The sequence below is a fragment of the Neoarius graeffei genome, chromosome 10 (assembly GCF_027579695.1).
Source record: "Neoarius graeffei isolate fNeoGra1 chromosome 10, fNeoGra1.pri, whole genome shotgun sequence".
Classification (NCBI taxonomy): domain Eukaryota; kingdom Metazoa; phylum Chordata; class Actinopteri; order Siluriformes; family Ariidae; genus Neoarius; species Neoarius graeffei.
Window position 1 is genome coordinate 16,885,384 of NC_083578.1, and position 18,749 is coordinate 16,904,132.

Below are 18,749 nucleotides of genomic sequence, written 5' to 3' on the forward strand. Positions count from 1 at the left end.
ATATAAATTAATAATCATTAAAAAATAATAATATAATTGTGAAAAGATCAGAAAAAAATTATTATTAGTAGTATTAGTAGTATTGTGTATTTATTATAGTTATTATAATTTACTCATCATTGTAATTAGTTAATAATAATAATAATAATAATAATAATAATAATACAGTTGTTAATTTAATAACTATAATCAATTTAATTATTACTTACTAAGGCTAATAATAATTATTATTATCATCATTATTTACTTTTTTCTGATCTGTTCACAAGTCCGTTGTTCTCTTTAATTTTCACATACTACATTTGTAAAAAGCGAATGCGTTTTTAAGCAAACTACATTTAATTCGCATTTATTCCCAATATAAACAAATCAGCACACGGATGCTGATTTGTGTTCAGGTTGTGTGTCTGGGCTTAAACATCTTTCTCTTTCATATTTATAAACACCATTCACATTGAAACACGTTCACTTCAGCCTGTTACTGAAAAACTGAGAATGACTTGTGCATCACGTCTGCCATTTTTCACAGAAATATAATTTTAAATTAAAATGTCAGGGTCATTCAAGAACCTGAAAACACTTTTTTTTTTTTTTCCCCCTCAGCACTTTAGAGTATCACTACGTCTACTCTAAAGTGTACTCGGATCATTTATGAATTATTGTCTTAATGAATTTTGACATTTCACAAACTCGGAGTCGTAGCAGATGGTTCTGACAGATTAGTGCTGTCAAGATGATTAAAAATAGCATACCGCTGTTTGATTTATCTAGCAGAAACGGAGTGATTTACTTTCTAGAACTAAAATTAAATGAGATTGATTGATTGATTGATTGATTAATAAATAAATAAATAAATAAATAAATAAATAAATACAGAAGATTCCAGAAAAACAGAACTTTGTTTTAATTATAGGAAAAGGAAATGTAGCAGAGATTATAGGAACATGCAGAATTTTCCACCTATAACCATCGTAAACAACGAACACACAAAACTGTCTTGTAAGTGTTACAGGTCAAAACCCTATGTGATTTTTTTTTACCTGGGTTATAATTTTTAACCTAGTTCATAATTTCCAACGTAGGTAAAATTTTGGATTATCCAAGATTCTTAAAGGGGATTTTCCATTACTTATTACTTTCTTAACCCAACACCTTAACCACTAGACCAGCAACAATTATGATGGAAAGCATGATGTGTTTTGAATTTATTAATGAATTTAGTCTTATTACATCACCAAGTAGCTTAAAATACAAACTCTTCCCAAATCCTAACCCTAGATACAGTAAGTCTCCCGAATACAAGTAGCAAATTATGAACTGGGTTAAAAATTCTAACCTAGGTCGAAAAATTCCACCTGATAACATACAGCATAAACATACAATGTGTGTGATAAACCACTTACCCTTTAATGGGTCTGTATTCTGCATCACTGGATATTGGATTTCAGTGCAAAGAACAAGAAGACAGGCTAGAAAATAAACCGAAGAAAATTCTCGGAATGAAATAACAAAAAAAGTCACAAATTTTCAACTGATTGTATTGTATGTTCATGTTAAACATTCATGTCAAATATCAGCGATGTTGACGCTGATTCATGTCACTTCAAGCTAGACTGCCTTTCAGATTTTTCAAGTGCAAGTTATAAAAAGAATTTTCCCCAACACCCAGTTATTTTTGTTTAGTGGACCGAAAGCTACTGAATTCGAATCACCAACTTTCAATTTTATTCTTTTTTTTTTTTTTTAAATAGAACAATTAACAACTTTAGGGCCATGTGGCCCTAAATTCTCCACTATTTTTTCCTGCTTCACCATGACGCAATACAAGATACTACGTCATGCATCACGTGGTGGACTTTCCCTGTTTGCACAAGGCATTGTGGGATACAAATTTGAAACAGGAGAGGAAAATGGAGGACGTGAGTGTGAGAATGAAACATGAAAGACTGACGACAGTAACGGAAAGCGAGAAGAAAAGACATTGTTATATACGAAGGAAAGGAAACGCAAGACCAAACTAATAAATATCGGCGGTCAGCGAGCACCTCGGTGTGATCAGCTGTTCGTTTAATGACAGAATGATGGAACCGTCGGTGCACGCTCAAAGGTAAACCTGTAAATGGCAGTAATGCAACACTGTGGATGCCAGCTGCTGTAAAACCCAAAAGATGATAGAGGTAACCCTGCGCATGCGCACACAGACTTCCTCTGTCTGCTTGACTGCGTGAAGCGAGTGATTCCATGCACATTATTTGCTCGTGAATCCCCTCAAATTAAATAACTTCCCAGCCACAGAATGGTCTGATATTTTGTGAGAGATTACAGAAATAAACACTTCACAATGACCATATGTCAGAGAGAACTAAATTTCACCGATTTTATGAAATCGGAAGGCCGTCTAGCTTTAAGGCTTTCACAGTCCGTTCATTTCCTCTTGCATTACCTTGTGGTCTCCCATGCAAACCTTCTGGCCCAGCATGTTGTACACAACTTTACTGTCTCCGTTGTTTGTCTGTAAATAGATATAAAGAAAGAAAAATCAATCAAGCACACTAAAGTCCAAACTGTTGAGTCCACTACCAAGACCTGCTGGTTTTATTGAATCAGTAAACACAACCTACTGTCAGTTTTTTTTTTTCTTTTTTATCAGACATCTAATTTATTGGGCTTGTTTACCTGACATGTTTCGACGTACAACTTCCGTCTTCCTCAGAGTGTCACCGGATGTTAATTGGTGACGCATCTTTTATCAGCTGCTGTTTCTGAAGGCGTGGCCTTCCTGTCTGGTTTGACAGGTCGGTCACGCCTTCTACTGTCTGTTTGTCCCCTGCAAGATGGCACTCCAGGTGTGGGAGAGCATGTATGCTCCCTCATCCCGGTTGATGGTCCTCGGGCTTCGCTTACGGATCTCCATGGCCTCCCTGATCCAGCGCTGATGTTTGTTATCTTCTGTGCGGATGACTCTGGCATTCCCCCAGTCCATAATGTGATTTTCCCATTATCACATTATGGGAAAATCACATTATGGACTGGGGGAATGCCAGAGTCATCCGCACAGAAGATAACAAACATCAGCGCTGGATCAGGGAGGCCATGGAGATCCGTAAGCGAAGCCCGAGGACCATCAACCGGGATGAGGGAGCATACATGCTCTCCCACACCTGGAGTGCCATCTTGCAGGGGACAAACAGACAGTAGAAGGCGTGACCGACCTGTCAAACCAGACAGGAAGGCCACGCCTTCAGAAACAGCAGCTGATAAAAGATGCGTCACCAATTAACATCCGGTGACACTCTGAGGAAGACGGAAGTTGTACGTCGAAACATGTCAGGTAAACAAACCCAATAAATTAGATGTCTGATAAAAAAGAAAAAAAAAAAAAAAAAAAAACTAACTATATTTAATATAAGACATAATGAACGTAATCGAAAGACAACCTACTGTCAAGTCATTAGTTTTCTTTTGTTACAGACATGTTTCGACGGTGTAACTTCCGTCTTCATCAGAGGGTCACCCGGATGTTGGTGTGTGACGTGTTTTTGTAATCAGCTGATGTTACGGAGGTGTGCCCTCCCTGTCAACATTGACAGGTCGGTCGCACCTCCTACTGTCAGTGTTGCCCCCTCAGGACGGCGCTCCAGGTGTGGGAGAGCATGTATGCCCCCTCATCCCTGTTTATTGTTCTTGGGCTACGCTTTCTGATTTCTATTGACTCCTTAATCCAGCGGTGGTATCTGTTGTTCTCTTGTTGTATGATTTGAGCATTGTCCCAGTCCATTATATGATTTTCCCTTCTGCAGTGGTCTGTTATTGCTGATTTGAGGTTCTCTTGCGTGGCTTTATCTTTTTTTGCTCTTGTTTGTCTCTGTTCTGTTTCTTTTTCACATTCCTTTTTTCGTATGCTAAAACTCCTTCCTGTCCACATACCAAACTACGACAGCTACTAGTTCCCCCTAAGGACAAACTCGACCAACACAATAAATGCAATGTCATACCGGTATATGAAATACCATGCCAGTCATGCAATAAAACCTACATTGGGGAGACAGGAAGGAGTTTTAGCATACGAAAAACATACAACAAGAGAACAACAGATACCACCGTTGGATTAAGGAGTCAATGGAGCACTTGCATGTGACGTCACATCCGATCCAGACTGTAAACAGACGCCACCTTGTCGGTCAAACGCCATATTTCCGCCTTCTACTTCTACCTTTTCTTCTGGAAAACCCTACTATATACAATTCTACTACAACGTCAACTCCACTGAAAATCAATAAAACATAAGACGAGTGGAATCCTGTGTCCGAGCCCTTCCCTTTCAAGTGTGGGAAACCCATGATGCTCACATACACTTGACAGTAGGCTGCCACGGGACCCTGACAGGCGTGCAAAATGGATTGCTGCTATCAGGTATACCATATATACAGTAATAGTGATAGACTACTGATACTTGATCTAACTGATAATATAAAATATTCTACCATAATAGTGGATATAGTGGCGCATGATGGCGATGCTGCGGCTACAAGCTCTCCCTACCTGTGCACGTTTTTTATGTTTTTTGTGTGTATTTTTGCGTGTTGTTCGTCTGTACCAGACTTCAATATCTACTACAACCGTATGGACTTACTGGACATTGGTTTCCAGCAAAAAATGACGGTTTGTAGCGATTTCCGTCGCATGTAAAACATTCCGGATGAGATAGCGAGACCAGCGGGGTCTCAATACTTAAGTGACTTACCCGTCCAATGAGGATTGTTATTTTCTTGTTTACAAGATGCCACATCTGAGGGGGGCTGACAAATCCTGAATTTCTGTAAAGATAACTGTCCAGAGATTTATAAGCACGCAGTGCTTCACCACTGAACAGCGAGGGAAAGTTAATGAGGTAATTATACACGTCTGGGTATTCCACCTCTGGCAGTTCAATATCCACTGACACAGTCGTGAAAACTACATCCGGTAAGCCATAAGGGTCACTAATCTGTAGGTCGTTTATTTTAGACATGTATCTAGTTATCTGTTCATTACAAAAATGAGCCGTGTAGTCCGTCGGTTGAAATTGATCCATTTTGTACACGAGTGCAGCAGTATTCAGCTGTTTTTTTTTTACCGACAAGATGGCGGCTGATTACATTCCGGTCACGTGACTGCAAGAGGTCTATAGAAATCAGAAAGTGTAGCCCAAGAACAATAAACAGGGATGAGGGGGCATACATGCTCTCCCACACCTGGAGCGCCGTCCTGAGGGGGCAACACTGACAGTAGGAGGTGCGACCGACCTGTCAATGTTGACAGGGAGGGCACACCTCCGTAACATCAGCTGATTACAAAAACACATCACACACCAACATCCGGGTGACCCTCTGATGAAGACGGAAGTTACACCGTCGAAACATGTCGGGTAAAGGAAAAAAAAACTTTTACATGTCTGTAACAAAAGAAAACTAATGACTTGATTTAATAAGAAGACATAATGGACGTGACACATCTACAACATACTGTCGTTACAATACAAAAACTAATACTTTTGACAAATTGTACTTCCCAAACATATTCACTAATTTTAATAATTAATAGATGATTAGCAACTAATCTTAAAAAAAACACCAATGTTTTAGGTTTACCTACAGAGTCTGGTATGTTTAATCAATAAACCTGGCCAAGAAGCGCCCACTTCCACAAAAAAGAGGCAGTTTGACCGACATTGCAATTGGGCTCCCCCCCCCAATCCATAACCTGCATTTCATTTACTTTCTACAAACTGTTTCAAATAAAATTCTTGATTACCAGCATTTCCTCTCCTATTTTGATAAAATATCTACAGCTCCCATCAGGCTTGTAGTACTCAAGTCCAGGACTCATGACTCGACTCGGACTTGTGCATTAACTGCATTCAGACTCGTAAATTAGATACGAGGACTTGGATTTTTTCTTTATTTTTTGTAACATGCCATAATAATTTGGCACAAAATATTTATATCTGGGGCGGCACGGTGGTGTAGTGGTTAGCGCTGTCGCCTCACAGCAAGAAGGTCCTGGGTTCGAGCCCCGGGGCCGGCGAGGGCCTTTCTGTGTGGAGTTTGCATGTTCTCCCCGTGTCCGCGTGGGTTTCCTCCGGGTGCTCCGGTTTCCCCCACAGTCCAAAGACATGCAGGTTAGGTTAACTGGTGACTCTAAATTGACCGTAGGTGTGAATGTGAGTGTGAATGGTTGTCTGTGTCTATGTGTCAGCCCTGTGATGACCTGGCGACTTGTCCAGGGTGTACCCCGCCTTTCGCCCGTAGTCAGCTGGGATAGGCTCCAGCTTGCCTGCGACCCTGTAGAAGGATAAAGCGGCTAGAGATAATGAGATGAGATGAGATATTTATATCTACATTCATTTTTGTACTAATTTTGTGCAAGAGTGTCACACCTGTGCACCTTGGCGAGTGCATGAGCGGATTCTCACACACGCCGTAAACGACTCGTACCTGCACAGGATTAAGGCGCAATCAGTGTGCCGATATAAAAGCTGTCAAAACACACTTACTTTGCAAAGTATTGATGAGATGAGGACTTGAATCTTTTCTTTATTTTTTCATAACATGCCACCAAAATTTGGCAAAGATATTTATACTGCACCTACATTCACTTTTATACTAATTTCGTAGAAGAGTGTCACACCTGCATGCCTTGGCAAGTGCATCAGAGCCTCGGGCACATTCCAGACACCACATGCACCAAGCGGACTCTTGCGCCGGCTGTAAACAACTCGCACCTGCACAGGATTAAGGCGCAATCGGCGCACCTGTATAAAAACTGTGAAACCGCACTTACTTTGCAAAGTATTGAGTTGCGTTGCTGACACATTACCGAGCCTTATTTCCTTGTTTGGTTTCCTGATCCTTGATTTCCTGTCTCTCGTCTTTGGTTCTGCCGAGCCTACGATAGCCTGTTTGCTCGACCTATTGCCTGTTTCACAGTTTTACGATCTTGCCTGCCGTTCTGGATTGTTTGTTGACCCGTCTTCACTTGTATTAATAAACACACCTTCTGCACTTACATCCGTCTCCCAACCATCTCTGACAGAATACTTCACACTCCCTGACAAAGAGAAGCACATTCACCTGTTCATGTGTCATGTTCAGGAACAAACTAATGTTAATGGTGCTAAAACATAGTCTGGCTAACGCGACTTCAAAGCTCTGCGAGCATTTGGTCTGGCAAAGATATTAAGCCCAACCGTTTCCCAAAGTGCGTGGTTGACCCGCCTCCCTGAAATGCCTCAGTTTGCTACTGGTCGAAGCCAGAAAAGGCTGTGATGAAGCTTAAACCAATCACATCACTCTTTCCTCTGACGTATGTGACGCGACGGGGCTAACTGGTAGATTAAACTCTTACCGAAGCCGGTAGGGAGCAAGGCGAAAACGTCCTTCCTTTCAATAAATTCCTCCAGGGCTGCTCTTTGCTCCGTTTTCAATGAGAACTTGCTCCATGTTCGTAATGTTTCTAGTGAATGAAGCGCTTCCGGCATAGATTCTGTAAACAATTTATGGCTTCCGGTCGCAGTTCTACTACGTCACTGCCTTGAACACACCTCTACCCAGGGCCGTTGGAGATGCTCAAAGTTGATTGGCTCCCGATTTTTTCGGGAGCTTGGAAGAGCTGTAGATAGATTGCCTTGCCAGACTAAGCTCGCAACAGGCCCTCGTGTTGCGTCACACTTAGGATGGGCGGGCCCAGGCTAGCTAAAACAGCCGCCGTCAAATGGTGTGGTTGGAGTCTTGTTCTCAGACTCGACACTTTTTTAATGACTCGGACTTGAACACTGGGGACTCGAGACTAGACTTGGACTCGAGGTTTAGTGACTCAAATACAAAACTGGCTCCCATCTCTTAAGTAGGAACATTTCCATGATTTTTTTTTGTATCCAGCCAAACATTCACACTGGCAGAATTAGTTAAGAAACCAGAAAGGTTTAATTATATATGCTGACTACAGTATACGCTTTGCATGCTTTGACACATTAATTCATCAAAGTGGACCAACTTGGGTTAGGAGGGGGGTGGGTTTTCATTTTTGGTGTTTCTTTTTTAATTTATTTTTACAATTTTTTTGTCTGTTCTACACAAATGTAAAACTGGACATGATTATACTTGCTTTGAGTAATATATCTTGATTATGAGCTACATTTTTACCTCCGCCCACTTTGTTGGAGGAGGTTATGTTTTCGCCTCCATTTGTTTGCTTGTTTGACTGTTCCCAACATAACTCAAAAAGTAGTGAACAGTTTTTGATGAAACTCTGACGAAAGGTGAACCCTGGCCCAAGGAACTACTGCTTAGAGTTTGATGTGAATCCAGATATGTGTGCGGATCCAGGATTTTTTTTTTCCTTTTCCCAACATAACTCAAAAAGTAGTCTACGGATTTGGAGGAAATTTGGTGGACAGCTTTAGTATTATCTGAGGTTCAAGTGATTTGATTTTCATGTTGATAATATGTGGCTTGGCGGAGATATACACTCTACCGAGTTCCCTTCCAGTTTATCATATTATTTACAAGAGAAAGTGACAGAACCATAGTTTATAGTTGCTAAAACAAGTGAAGTAACTAATTTAATATATTTCCGGATGCTCCATAACATTCACTTTAAATGGGTAAAAAGTACGAAGTGTGGTTTGATAAATACAAAATTGCAATTGTTGGAAAGCTTTTGTAGGTTAAGTGGAATAAAACGCTTCCGTCCATGCCGTGATTGGAAAATAATCAATTTTGGAGTGATAACAGTAACTCTGATTTGCATCGGCTTGCTTATTTTCCTAGAACAGCACCCCAGCCAATCAGACTGCACCCTTCATGATTCTGAAGCTTGTGGCCAGAAAAGTGTGCAACAAGTATCAGACGCTCTTTGGATGGAGATCCTGAGACTATTTTTCAAACTGGCAGGTTAGATAAGATAAGCTTGCCCTCATTGAATCAACGGAAATTTCCTGTCACATGACCTGCCGCTAAGATGACCCTCGGCATGTGAATGTGGGGTTTTGTGCCGTTCCTAGAAATGTTGTTCATCGGTTCTGTCGATAAGGCGACGCCTACCCTGTATATGATGTTCCGTGCGCTGTGGGACATGAGGATGCGATCGCACCAGGATGGACACCGCGTGTTCATGTACTGCGTGGGTTTAGTGTAGTCTTCACTGTAGGGGTAACTGCAAAAGAACAATAAAACGACGTTTATATCAGCACGCACAATGTAAACGCAACACTCCTGACTTACATTCAACACAATTTCCTAAAAGACGTGAGTCACCTGGGAGGAAACAGAATCTTCTCTTCTGTGATGATGTCCTGGAAGGCTGCGCTCTCCCGGTCGTACTCCAGGAGCTGGAGGGGGTTCAGAAGAAGATGTGTTTACATCGAGAGAATAACCTTCAGGAAAATGACAGTTCATTCATCGGAGGCTACATGAAAGCCTCTTAAACCCTGGTGCGTTTTCCATCTTGGTGTGGTTCTTTAGTCACATGAAAATACAGCAAGTCAAACTTCCAAGTGAACTCGAGCGTGATTCAGTGATCTGACTCTGAATCAAACATGTCGTGTATGGATTCTGGGATACAGCCATGCAGAAATGCCACGTGTTCTGGAAATCTGTTCTAATGAATAAAATTTGATAAAATAAACCCTGTATGAAAATATTTAAAACTACTTATTTATATTTACATCAGAGGGGAACCGTCAGGACTTTCTCAAACATATCAGCATTTCAAATGTTATATTTAATTTTTCGTCTTATATTAAATTTAACGCCTCCCTGGGGAGGTGTTCCAGGCATGCCCCCCGGGAGGAGGCCCCGGGGAAGACCCAAGACACGCTGGAGGGACTATGTCTCTCGGCTGGCCTGGGAACGCCTCGGTGTTTTTCCCGAGGAGCTGGCCAAGGTGTCTGGGGAAAGGGAAGTTTGGGCTTCCATGCTCAGACTGCTGCCTCCGCGACCCGGCCCCGGATAAAGCGGATGAAGACGAGACAAGATATTTAATTTTTCATTCTTTCATAATTTCATGATTATTATTCCCTTCTGATTCTAATTTGGCCTCATTTTCTATCAAATGAAAGGGTTACTGTCCTGAAAACAGAGTTATCCAATGAGATTTTTTTTGTTTGTTGTCTCTACGCTGAGAAGAGTTTAGAGCTGCTCACTCATTGGTCAGGACTTCACTGCTGAGACAGAAGGCCATGCCAGTGTATGTTTATGTAGGAAGTGACAGATGAATTAACCAAATCAGATTTTGATTTATAGTGGGAGGGACCAAAAATTTTATCACCCTAGACCTTCTCGAACCCCAACACGAGCTTAACCGCGAGTCGGCACCATCAGCGCAGCAGTGAAGTCACCTTCCAGCCGGTGTACCGTTCATCAGTAGTGTTAGCAAATGCTAATAAAGCGGTCAAACCAGTGCTATCTATCGAGAGCAAGTAGCACAGGCAAGCGACCGAGAAATTAAGATTTCTGTCTCCAGACTCTTCTTCCATGCACACTCGGGACACTATTTTTCACTCATACTTAAGTATTCATTTCCTTATATAATTTACCGAGTTACTTTTAAAATTAACATCGACAGCTACACACAACGGAGCGACCTGGCAGCTTGCCGCTAATCCCTTACAAAATCCTTTACCGTGTTGCTTTTTTGGCTGAGCTCAAGTCTCTCCCAGCTCTAGTAGTAACAGTTTGCCACTGATTTATTATATCATTACCTAATTAAATTTTAGCCCCGACTCCATGTTGTCCATACTTGGGACACTTTTTTTTAAATTTCTACTTAGCAAAATCATAGCAAAAGGTCCATGTTTCTAGCCAATAAATGAGTTTTCCGAGACCAGTTTACATATCCATGTTTTGTTTTTGTTTTTTTGCTTTTTGATTCATTTTACTGGACACCAAACAGCAAACGAATCAAAAGAATCGATCCGAATCGTTCTGATTTAGATTCAGCAAAACGACTACAGGATTCTCCAGAAAATCTGAAATAGCCGGCTAAGAAAAGTAGTACGCGGCTAATGCTAATGCACTAGCATTAATGGGGGGTCTGGGGGCATGCCCCATCAGAAAATTTTGAAATTTACATGCCTTTTGGTGCACTCTCAGCTAATAAAATTACTAACATTTCCCTGTAAAATACTTGCAAAATATGTATGACATTTCCCTCCAGATGTGTGTGTGTGCTTGGCTTTCTCAGCTACCCTCTGTAGTATGCTTCTTGGCTCTGTAACATAACTACATCCGCTACGGTGTGGTCACGTGGTCCGGCTCAGCCAATCAGAGCTTGAGAATCAATCAACAAATATGCCATCGCTTCCGGTCATGACCCGAATCGAAGACAATTTCATGGTGGAATAATTGGATTTACAGCAAATTATGGGCGGCGGTGATGATATAAATTGCTTGAACATTGAAAGGCAAGAGTTTTTTTTTTTCCCGGGATCGAGTAGCCGGCACAGAGTCTGTGTAGGTGGAGAAAACCGCCGATCCCTGGACTCATAGGTGTGAAAGTGTCCATAACGTAATGTACGTGATTAAAAGTGGTTGCACAAAGATCATTTTTGTATATGAACGAGTGTCGGCTTGAGAAGCTCACCTCTCGTCCAGTGTCCTCTCGGAAGAGTTTGTGGTGCAGGTATAAAAACCGTTTAGTCTCGATTTGAAATAGGACCTGCTGTTGGGAGAGAGAGAGAGAGAGAGAGAGAGAGAGAGAGAGAGAGAGAGAGAGAGAGGGAGGGAGGGAGGGAGGGAGGGAGGGAGGGAGGGGAAGAAAAATGTGGTAAACAAGTGCAAGAAAGGGCAGTGGAAAAAAAAGAGGAAGGGGGGAAAAAAAAAAGGCAGGTTAACACCAGACACTTGAATTGAAGAACAAGACACTAAGTCCAACTGGTTTGACACGTAAAATTAATCACACCTCAACCCAAGCGATCTTAATGCAGACACGCATTTTCTCCGCTGGCGAAAAAGTCAATATTGTCTCCCGAGTCATAAATCTAACTGGACAGTGTTTAGCTGAACACAACAAGAGTCAATAAATCATCCGAGTCCAGCACAGGTAGTGTACAGAGCAGCAGGATGCCATCTTCTCTATGGTGCCCGTCTCATATCATAATAGCGCCAGGGTGACACTATGAATCACAAACCTTGTGCTCGTTGTCCTTCTCCTCGTAGATGATTCTCTCCACTTCGTTAGTGCTGTCCTTCATCTCCATCTGGACTTCTGCAGACGTGGAGAGGTCCTGAACACACAAAATATGCTTAACATGCCTTCATACCCCAATGCTGAAGTGACTACGAACAGTACGTGCTACGTCTTTGTCCAGATCAGATGCGAATCGTACCTGTACTAGACGTAGTGTATCAAGGCGGAAGTTAAAATCTCCGAACAGGAAGAACGGCAGTGGGCTGAAGTCATCAGATACCCTGCTTATCAAAAGACATCCAGCAGCTCAGTGTTACTGTATGTCGAAAATACATAAAAAATACTACAATTCCAGAATCCTGATCGTCTCAATGGGGTCCTGTATTACAGATGCTGCAGATGTTGTAATGTTCATAGTGATGGGCTGACCTGCTGATGACGTAACGGAGAGCCTGCTGTCGATATGTGGAGTACACCGAGGGACTGGAGTTGCAGGCTACGACGTTTGAAGCGTCGTGAAAAAGGTGCACGTTCACCAAGTCCACGCCCCTACACACACACACACAGAAATAATAAATGCAGGCATGAGTGCATTAACTTTAACATTAATATGCAATGCATTTACAGCATTCAATCACTCATCCTTAGTAACTGCCTGGGTCCGGTTGTTCAAAACACGGTTATTTTAACGCCGGCTTAACCTGTAACCATCCGTTAAAATTTTAACCTGCCGTTAGTTAACCAGCCGTTAAAAAAATCGTTTCTTGAAGCCAATTTAACCATACCGTAAGCAAACCAATTGCTTTAGCCCTAACCGGTTGGTTATGACGTCACACTGTATAAAACCCTTCCTTAAAGGAGAACTCAAGGCAAATTTTTTATTATCAAAATTCTATTTCTCTCAATTTATTAAATATCGGAATGCATTTTTGATGGCTATTTTGTCACTGCTAAAGCAAGTTATGAGTGTTTGAAATATGCTCTGTAATATATCAGTCCGTATGTCAAAGCAACGGCCGTAAACGAGATTCGTTGAGACCTGTGCGAGACGTCGTAGGACGGAAGTAAAACGTACAGCGGAAATCAAAGTGACCGACATCTGCCAACGTTGTCAAAAGACGCGCGCGCCCTCTTTCGAATGCTGACGTAATCAAGCTGGAAGTTTTGTTTGTTTTGATAGCAATCAAGAAAGTTTGAAAAAAGTAGGCAGTAATCGTCATTTAAACTCGTTTTCCTGCAATATTTCATTTGGAAAACGGTTTTCAAAATGGCGGCGCTGACACTTCACGTTTCGAAGTTTTGCACAAGTCTTGTGAAGATCGCGCGGATAAGCGACGCCTGCCATGGACCAAACGAACTAAATTCAACATGGCTAAAAACCGAATGGGCCGATAAGTATAATATTTAATTGCAATTAGTTGCCAATACGAGTCATGATATAAGATTACTAAAACCAAAAACGTAATTGAATAACACGTTAATTAAGAAATAAAGCAAGTTTAAAAATGACTTCAGTTCCCCTTCAATTCGCTGTCGTCACAAGGCCTGATTGGACTTGGACACAAGGGCATTTCGTTAACTTCATTAACCACTCGACTAACAGTTCCTTTCTCGATGCTCACTGTGTCGGCGATGACTTGAAAAAAACTGCCGCTTGCGTAAAATCTAATCTAATCTTTTTTTCCGTTTCCATTTCAGAGTACACCGTGTGCATTCTGGCTGCTGCTTCTCACCAGAGCTTTTTATTTTTTTTTCTCTTTTTTGTGTTTGTGCAGTTTGATGTTTGTTTTTTGAGTGTTTTGTCCGCCGGTTACGGTGCAGCTCCGGACCCAGTTTTGGGCGTCGGTTCCCTCCAGGCCTTGGTTCGCCATTGGTGATGATGCCTGTGCTCCTCGCTATGGACTGCAGTGAGCTCATTGCTCTCTTGAACATCGTCGTTGTCCAGCGCTCTCTGCGGAGGTGCTTTTGTGCATGGCGCGGTGTTCTGAGTGAAGGTTCTGGGTTCAAGCCAAGTATCCAATGGGGGCCTTTCTGTGTGGAGTTTGCATGTTCTCCCCATGTCTGTGTGGGTTTCCTCCGGGTGCTCTGGTTTCCCCCACAGTCCAAAGACATGCGGTTAGGTTAACTGGCTACCTTATAAATGGCCCATAGGTGTAAATGTGTGTGTGTGTGTGTGTGTGTGTAAATGGTTGTTTGTCTGGGGAAACTGCGACAGCAAGCTTGCAAGCGGGCGGTGGATGAAGTGTGCTCAAGATAGACGCAGCCAACTGACCTACACGGTGTTGACAACATCTAGATAGATATTGACAACCTGGAACTGAAATGAACTTAATTGCGAGTACACAAAACAAGCCATAATATCCAAATGGAGGGAGAAAAAACAAAACAAAAAACCACAATATATAGTTTGCAAATTTCTTTTTACAAATAAATAAAGTCCACGATGCAACACTCCAAAATGTCGAAAGGTTCAAGGGGGGTGAATACTTTTGCAAACCACTGTACATCTTTCCAAGTAGTAGATACATATAGTATTAAATGAAGGAAAAGTACAGCTTAGTCCCTTTTTTCCCTAGAAAAGTGTACTCTGAATGCGCTTACTCAACAGACAGGAAGAATAACGCATGTTCTGCGTCATTCGAGTTTCTCAGTTCCTATTTATTCATCCTCGTAATAATTTTGAAATCTTTTCAAATGTTTATCACGTACTCCCTTTTTTCCCCTTCACGGCATCATGTCTGCACCCGTCACATTGCTTGGCGTGTCATGACTCACCTACATAGGTGTGTTTCAACTTTTGTGTGTGTGTGTGTGTTGTCCAATATGCCAGTTATAAGTCATTAGCTATCAAGAGGGCGTGTCTAGTTGTGTGTGTGCACATGAGTGTGTACACATGAGTGTGTACTCAGTCTCTCCATCAGTCCTGTCACTCTCACTGGCTGCTATATCTCAGGAGGGAGAATCTGCATGTGCACGTGTGTGTGTGTGTGTGTGTGTGTGTGTGTGTGTGTGTGTGTGTGTGTGTGTGTGTGTGTGAGTGCAGCCAGGGTAACTCAGCTCATTTATCATTTCACCCTCATACACACTTCCTACACACCTGCTGCCATGACGGCTCTATTAACGCCAGTCTGATATGAATGCCAGTCTGATATGAACGCCAATCATACTTGCTGACAAGCTGCACACACGGCTTTTGTTTCCAGGGTGGATGTAAGTGAGGGGACACGGAAATACACACACACTCTTGACACAACAGCACAAAGAAAACAGAGAGCCCTTCGAGGACAAGACGCAGGAGACTGTACAGGAAAGACAGCATTTGTGTATGCGCGCGCGCGTGTGTGTGTGTGTGTGTGTGTGTGTGCGTTCATGTTGACATACTGGTTGTGAATCATCCACCGTGTCCTCATGTATCCTTTTCTTGACCACTTTCTCTGAAAAAAAAAAAAAAATCAACATTGTTATTCCGAGCTTGGAACGAAGTGCTGCTCTGGTAACAATGCGCATTTCAGCAAAAACATGGGCGTGCCGCGTTGTATTTGTGTGTGAGAGTGTGAGATTAAGGCAAATTTTCTTGCGCAATATCGTCTGGATTAGAAAACTGACTCACTGACTGAGCGTGTGAGGAGGCCTGGGAAAACGTGACAAGTCTACTACTGCGCTGCAAACGGACTCGAACGGAATTGAAACGTTTCGATTTTGCATGCTAGCATTTGAAAATCTGGCTGCCATCAAAAGTGAAAAATCGCCTCAATGAGGCTGGAGCTCATACCAACCACTGTTGCTGTGTGCGAGTTTGAAATCTGATCACTCCTGTCGGAGGAGTAGCGATTTTCGTGAAATTGCACGTGACCCCTTTGTAGCCTCATCCATGGCAGGTGGCGCCACCTGGTGAACAAGTCTTGTTGGAATATGCCTTTAGAGTCTTCTGGGTGAGTTTCAGTGAAATCATCCAAGCAGTTTACGAAGAGTAGCGTTTAATGTGACGAGTCACCCAAAAATTTCAGATGCCCATAAAATGTTAAATATGACAGGGGGCGCCACCATCTTGACAACTTTTAAACATACCAACCTGAGGAACATTCCATATGAGGTTGATCGAAATCTGATCACTCCTGTAGGAGGAGTAGCGATTTTCGTAAAATTGTATATGACCTCTGTGTAGCCTCATCCATGGCAGGTGGCGCCACCTGGTGAACAGCTCTTGTCGGAATATGTCTTTCGAGTCTTCTGGGTGAGTTTCACTGAAACATCCTAGCAGTTTACGAAGAGCAGTGCTTAATGTGACGAATCACCCAAAAATTTCAGACGCCCATAAAATCATAAATATGACAGGTGGCGCCACCATCTTGACAAGTTTTATGCACAGCCACCCGGGGAACACTGGATGTGTGTTTCATCAAAATCCAATCAATCCTGTAGGAGTAGCAGAGATTTTCGTGAAATTGCATAAGACCCCTGTGTAGCCGCATCCATGATAGATGGCGCCACCTGGTGAACAACTCTCGTTGGAATATGACTTTAGAGTCTTCTGGGTGAGTTTCAGTGAAAACATCCTAGCAGTTTACGAAGAGTAGCATCATTCTTGGCGGACATTTTGACAGTCGGTATCTGTTGATACGGTATTCTTGCAGAGAAGAACGATCAGTGCCGAGTTTCCCAAAAGCATCGTAGCACAAAGATCATCGTTAAACGGTAGCGCGAGCAGCACAATGAACACTCTGTCTCCTAGTTAAGATGCTCTTGCGTTAAGAGGCTTTTGGGAAACCCACCCCCAAAACTGGTTGGAAGTGATGAGAGGGCTGTCTCAGGTATCTCAAATAATCACTCTTTACAACCGTGATGAGCAGAAAAGCATCTCAGAACATATAATGTGTCAGTGATGATGATGATGGTGACTCCTTGCAATCTAAAGCCAAAGAATCATCTCGGTCACAGTGCAGGTTTTCCCAGACCACCACACACACACACACTCAATAAAATTTATTTGCCTGCTTCTCACTCACTCTCCTATTAGTCCATTTTTGGTCTCATGCCTTCATGTTCATTTTATCTGCCTTTATGTTCCCCATGAGTCCATTCCAAACTCACATCTGGCCAAAAGTTCCTCTGGAATTTCTCCTTCTGCACTGTCGTGACCCCGTACAGTGAACCCGCATACTTGTTGCGTCCCGACACCACTCTGAACTCCTTTGCTAGGAGAAAAAAAAAAAAAAGAGGCAGGGTGAGTAAACGAGCAACACAGAAAGAGCAAGACAAGCAAACACAAAATCAATGCTCTAATCTTAACCTCGCTTCCCTACGGCATGCGCGGAGATTCATAAGGCACGAATTTGATGGGGAACTGAATTGAGCAGCACCCAGAGCTTTATGGCTCTTCTATGAGGCTATTAGGCTTCTTCTTTAAGGCTTATTCACAGGACGGCGTGACGGGAATGTGCACGCAGGAAAACGAGACTCGAGAGCGGCAAAAGCAAATGAGAATCTGAATTTCACAGCGTTTTGTCGCGCGCTTCCAGACTGAGTGATTAGAAAAGGATCATGGCCTAATGGAAATAAGCGGTTGGTGTTTACGACGGTTGGACGTTTGAACATAGAAAAATCATCGCGCCGTGCTTGAACGAATTACACGCAGGTTTAAGGTGGAAGATAATTCAACTTTTAATCAGGACTTTATACTTGCGTTGATACGGTTTTCTAAAATTCAAAAGGAAAATGGCCGGGGAAAAAAAAAAAAAAAATGTTAGAAGGGAATCGAATACATGTTTATATTCCATGGAAAAAGTGTCCTGTGTGGATAATAATTTCCAAAAACAGCATGCCCTGGCGGCATGGTGGTGTAGTGGTTAGCGCTGTTGCCTCACAGCAAGAAGGTCCTGGGTTCGAGCCCCGGGGCCGGCGAGGGCCTTTCTGTGCGGAGTTTGCATGTTCTCCCCGTGTCCGCGTGGGTTTCCTCCGGGTGCTCCGGTTTCCCCCACAGTCCAAAGACATGCAGGTTAGGTTAACTGGTGACTCTAAATTGACCGTAGGTGTGAATGTGAGTGTGAATGGTTGTCTGTGTCTATGTATCAGCCCTGTGATGACCTGGCGACTTGTCCAGGGTGTATCCCGCCTTTCGCCCGTAGTCAGCTGGGATAGGCTCCAGCTTGCCTGCGACCCTGTAGAAGGATAAAGCGGCTAGAGATAATGAGATGAATGAGATGAGCATGCCCTGGCTTTTTTATTCCTTAAAGCTAGGATAAGTAATTTTTTTGAAGCACTTTTTGTTATATTTCTTTAAATTCATTTGAAAGAAATGATTGGATGGTCGATCACTCGATGCACTCATTGGACTTCACGGGAGTATTCCACAGGGCTAGGCAGACATATTGCTAAAGCTAGCTAGCAAGTCGATAGCTGCGAGTACGAACAATAGCCATGTCTGTGGTTTACGTTCATTACGATAATGTTAGGTGATTTCTTACAGGTGTATTCAACATAATTGTGTTGGATAGGACAACAATGCTCTATATTCCACTCCCCACCCCACCCAGTTCCCTCTCTTTCTCTCTCTCTCTATCATGGACCCATCCTCCAGCAGT

At 42.5% G+C, this 18,749-nt stretch overlaps 1 protein-coding gene across 2 annotated transcripts in view; it reads right to left on the reverse strand.

Annotated features, from left to right (window-relative positions):
- Positions 1–18,749, reverse strand: part of inpp5l (inositol polyphosphate-5-phosphatase L) — an 84,223-nt gene that overhangs the window by 7,201 nt on the left and 58,273 nt on the right. The window contains exons 6-15 of one of the 2 annotated variants that reach the window (XM_060931373.1): positions 17,260–17,363; positions 15,550–15,602; positions 12,598–12,717; positions 12,368–12,449; positions 12,170–12,265; positions 11,623–11,697; positions 9,297–9,370; positions 9,084–9,195; positions 2,444–2,512; positions 1,404–1,469 (exon numbers count right to left, since the gene is read on the reverse strand). In XM_060931373.1, coding sequence (XP_060787356.1) covers positions 1,428–1,469; positions 2,444–2,512; positions 9,084–9,195; positions 9,297–9,370; positions 11,623–11,697; positions 12,170–12,265; positions 12,368–12,449; positions 12,598–12,717; positions 15,550–15,602; positions 17,260–17,363 — 827 coding nt within the window. In that variant the 3' untranslated portion in view covers positions 1,404–1,427. Of the gene's footprint in view, positions 1–1,403; positions 1,470–2,443; positions 2,513–9,083; positions 9,196–9,296; positions 9,371–11,622; positions 11,701–12,169; positions 12,266–12,367; positions 12,450–12,597; positions 12,718–15,549; positions 15,603–17,259; positions 17,364–18,749 lie in introns of both variants that reach the window. The other variant, XM_060931372.1, reaches the window with a different exon arrangement.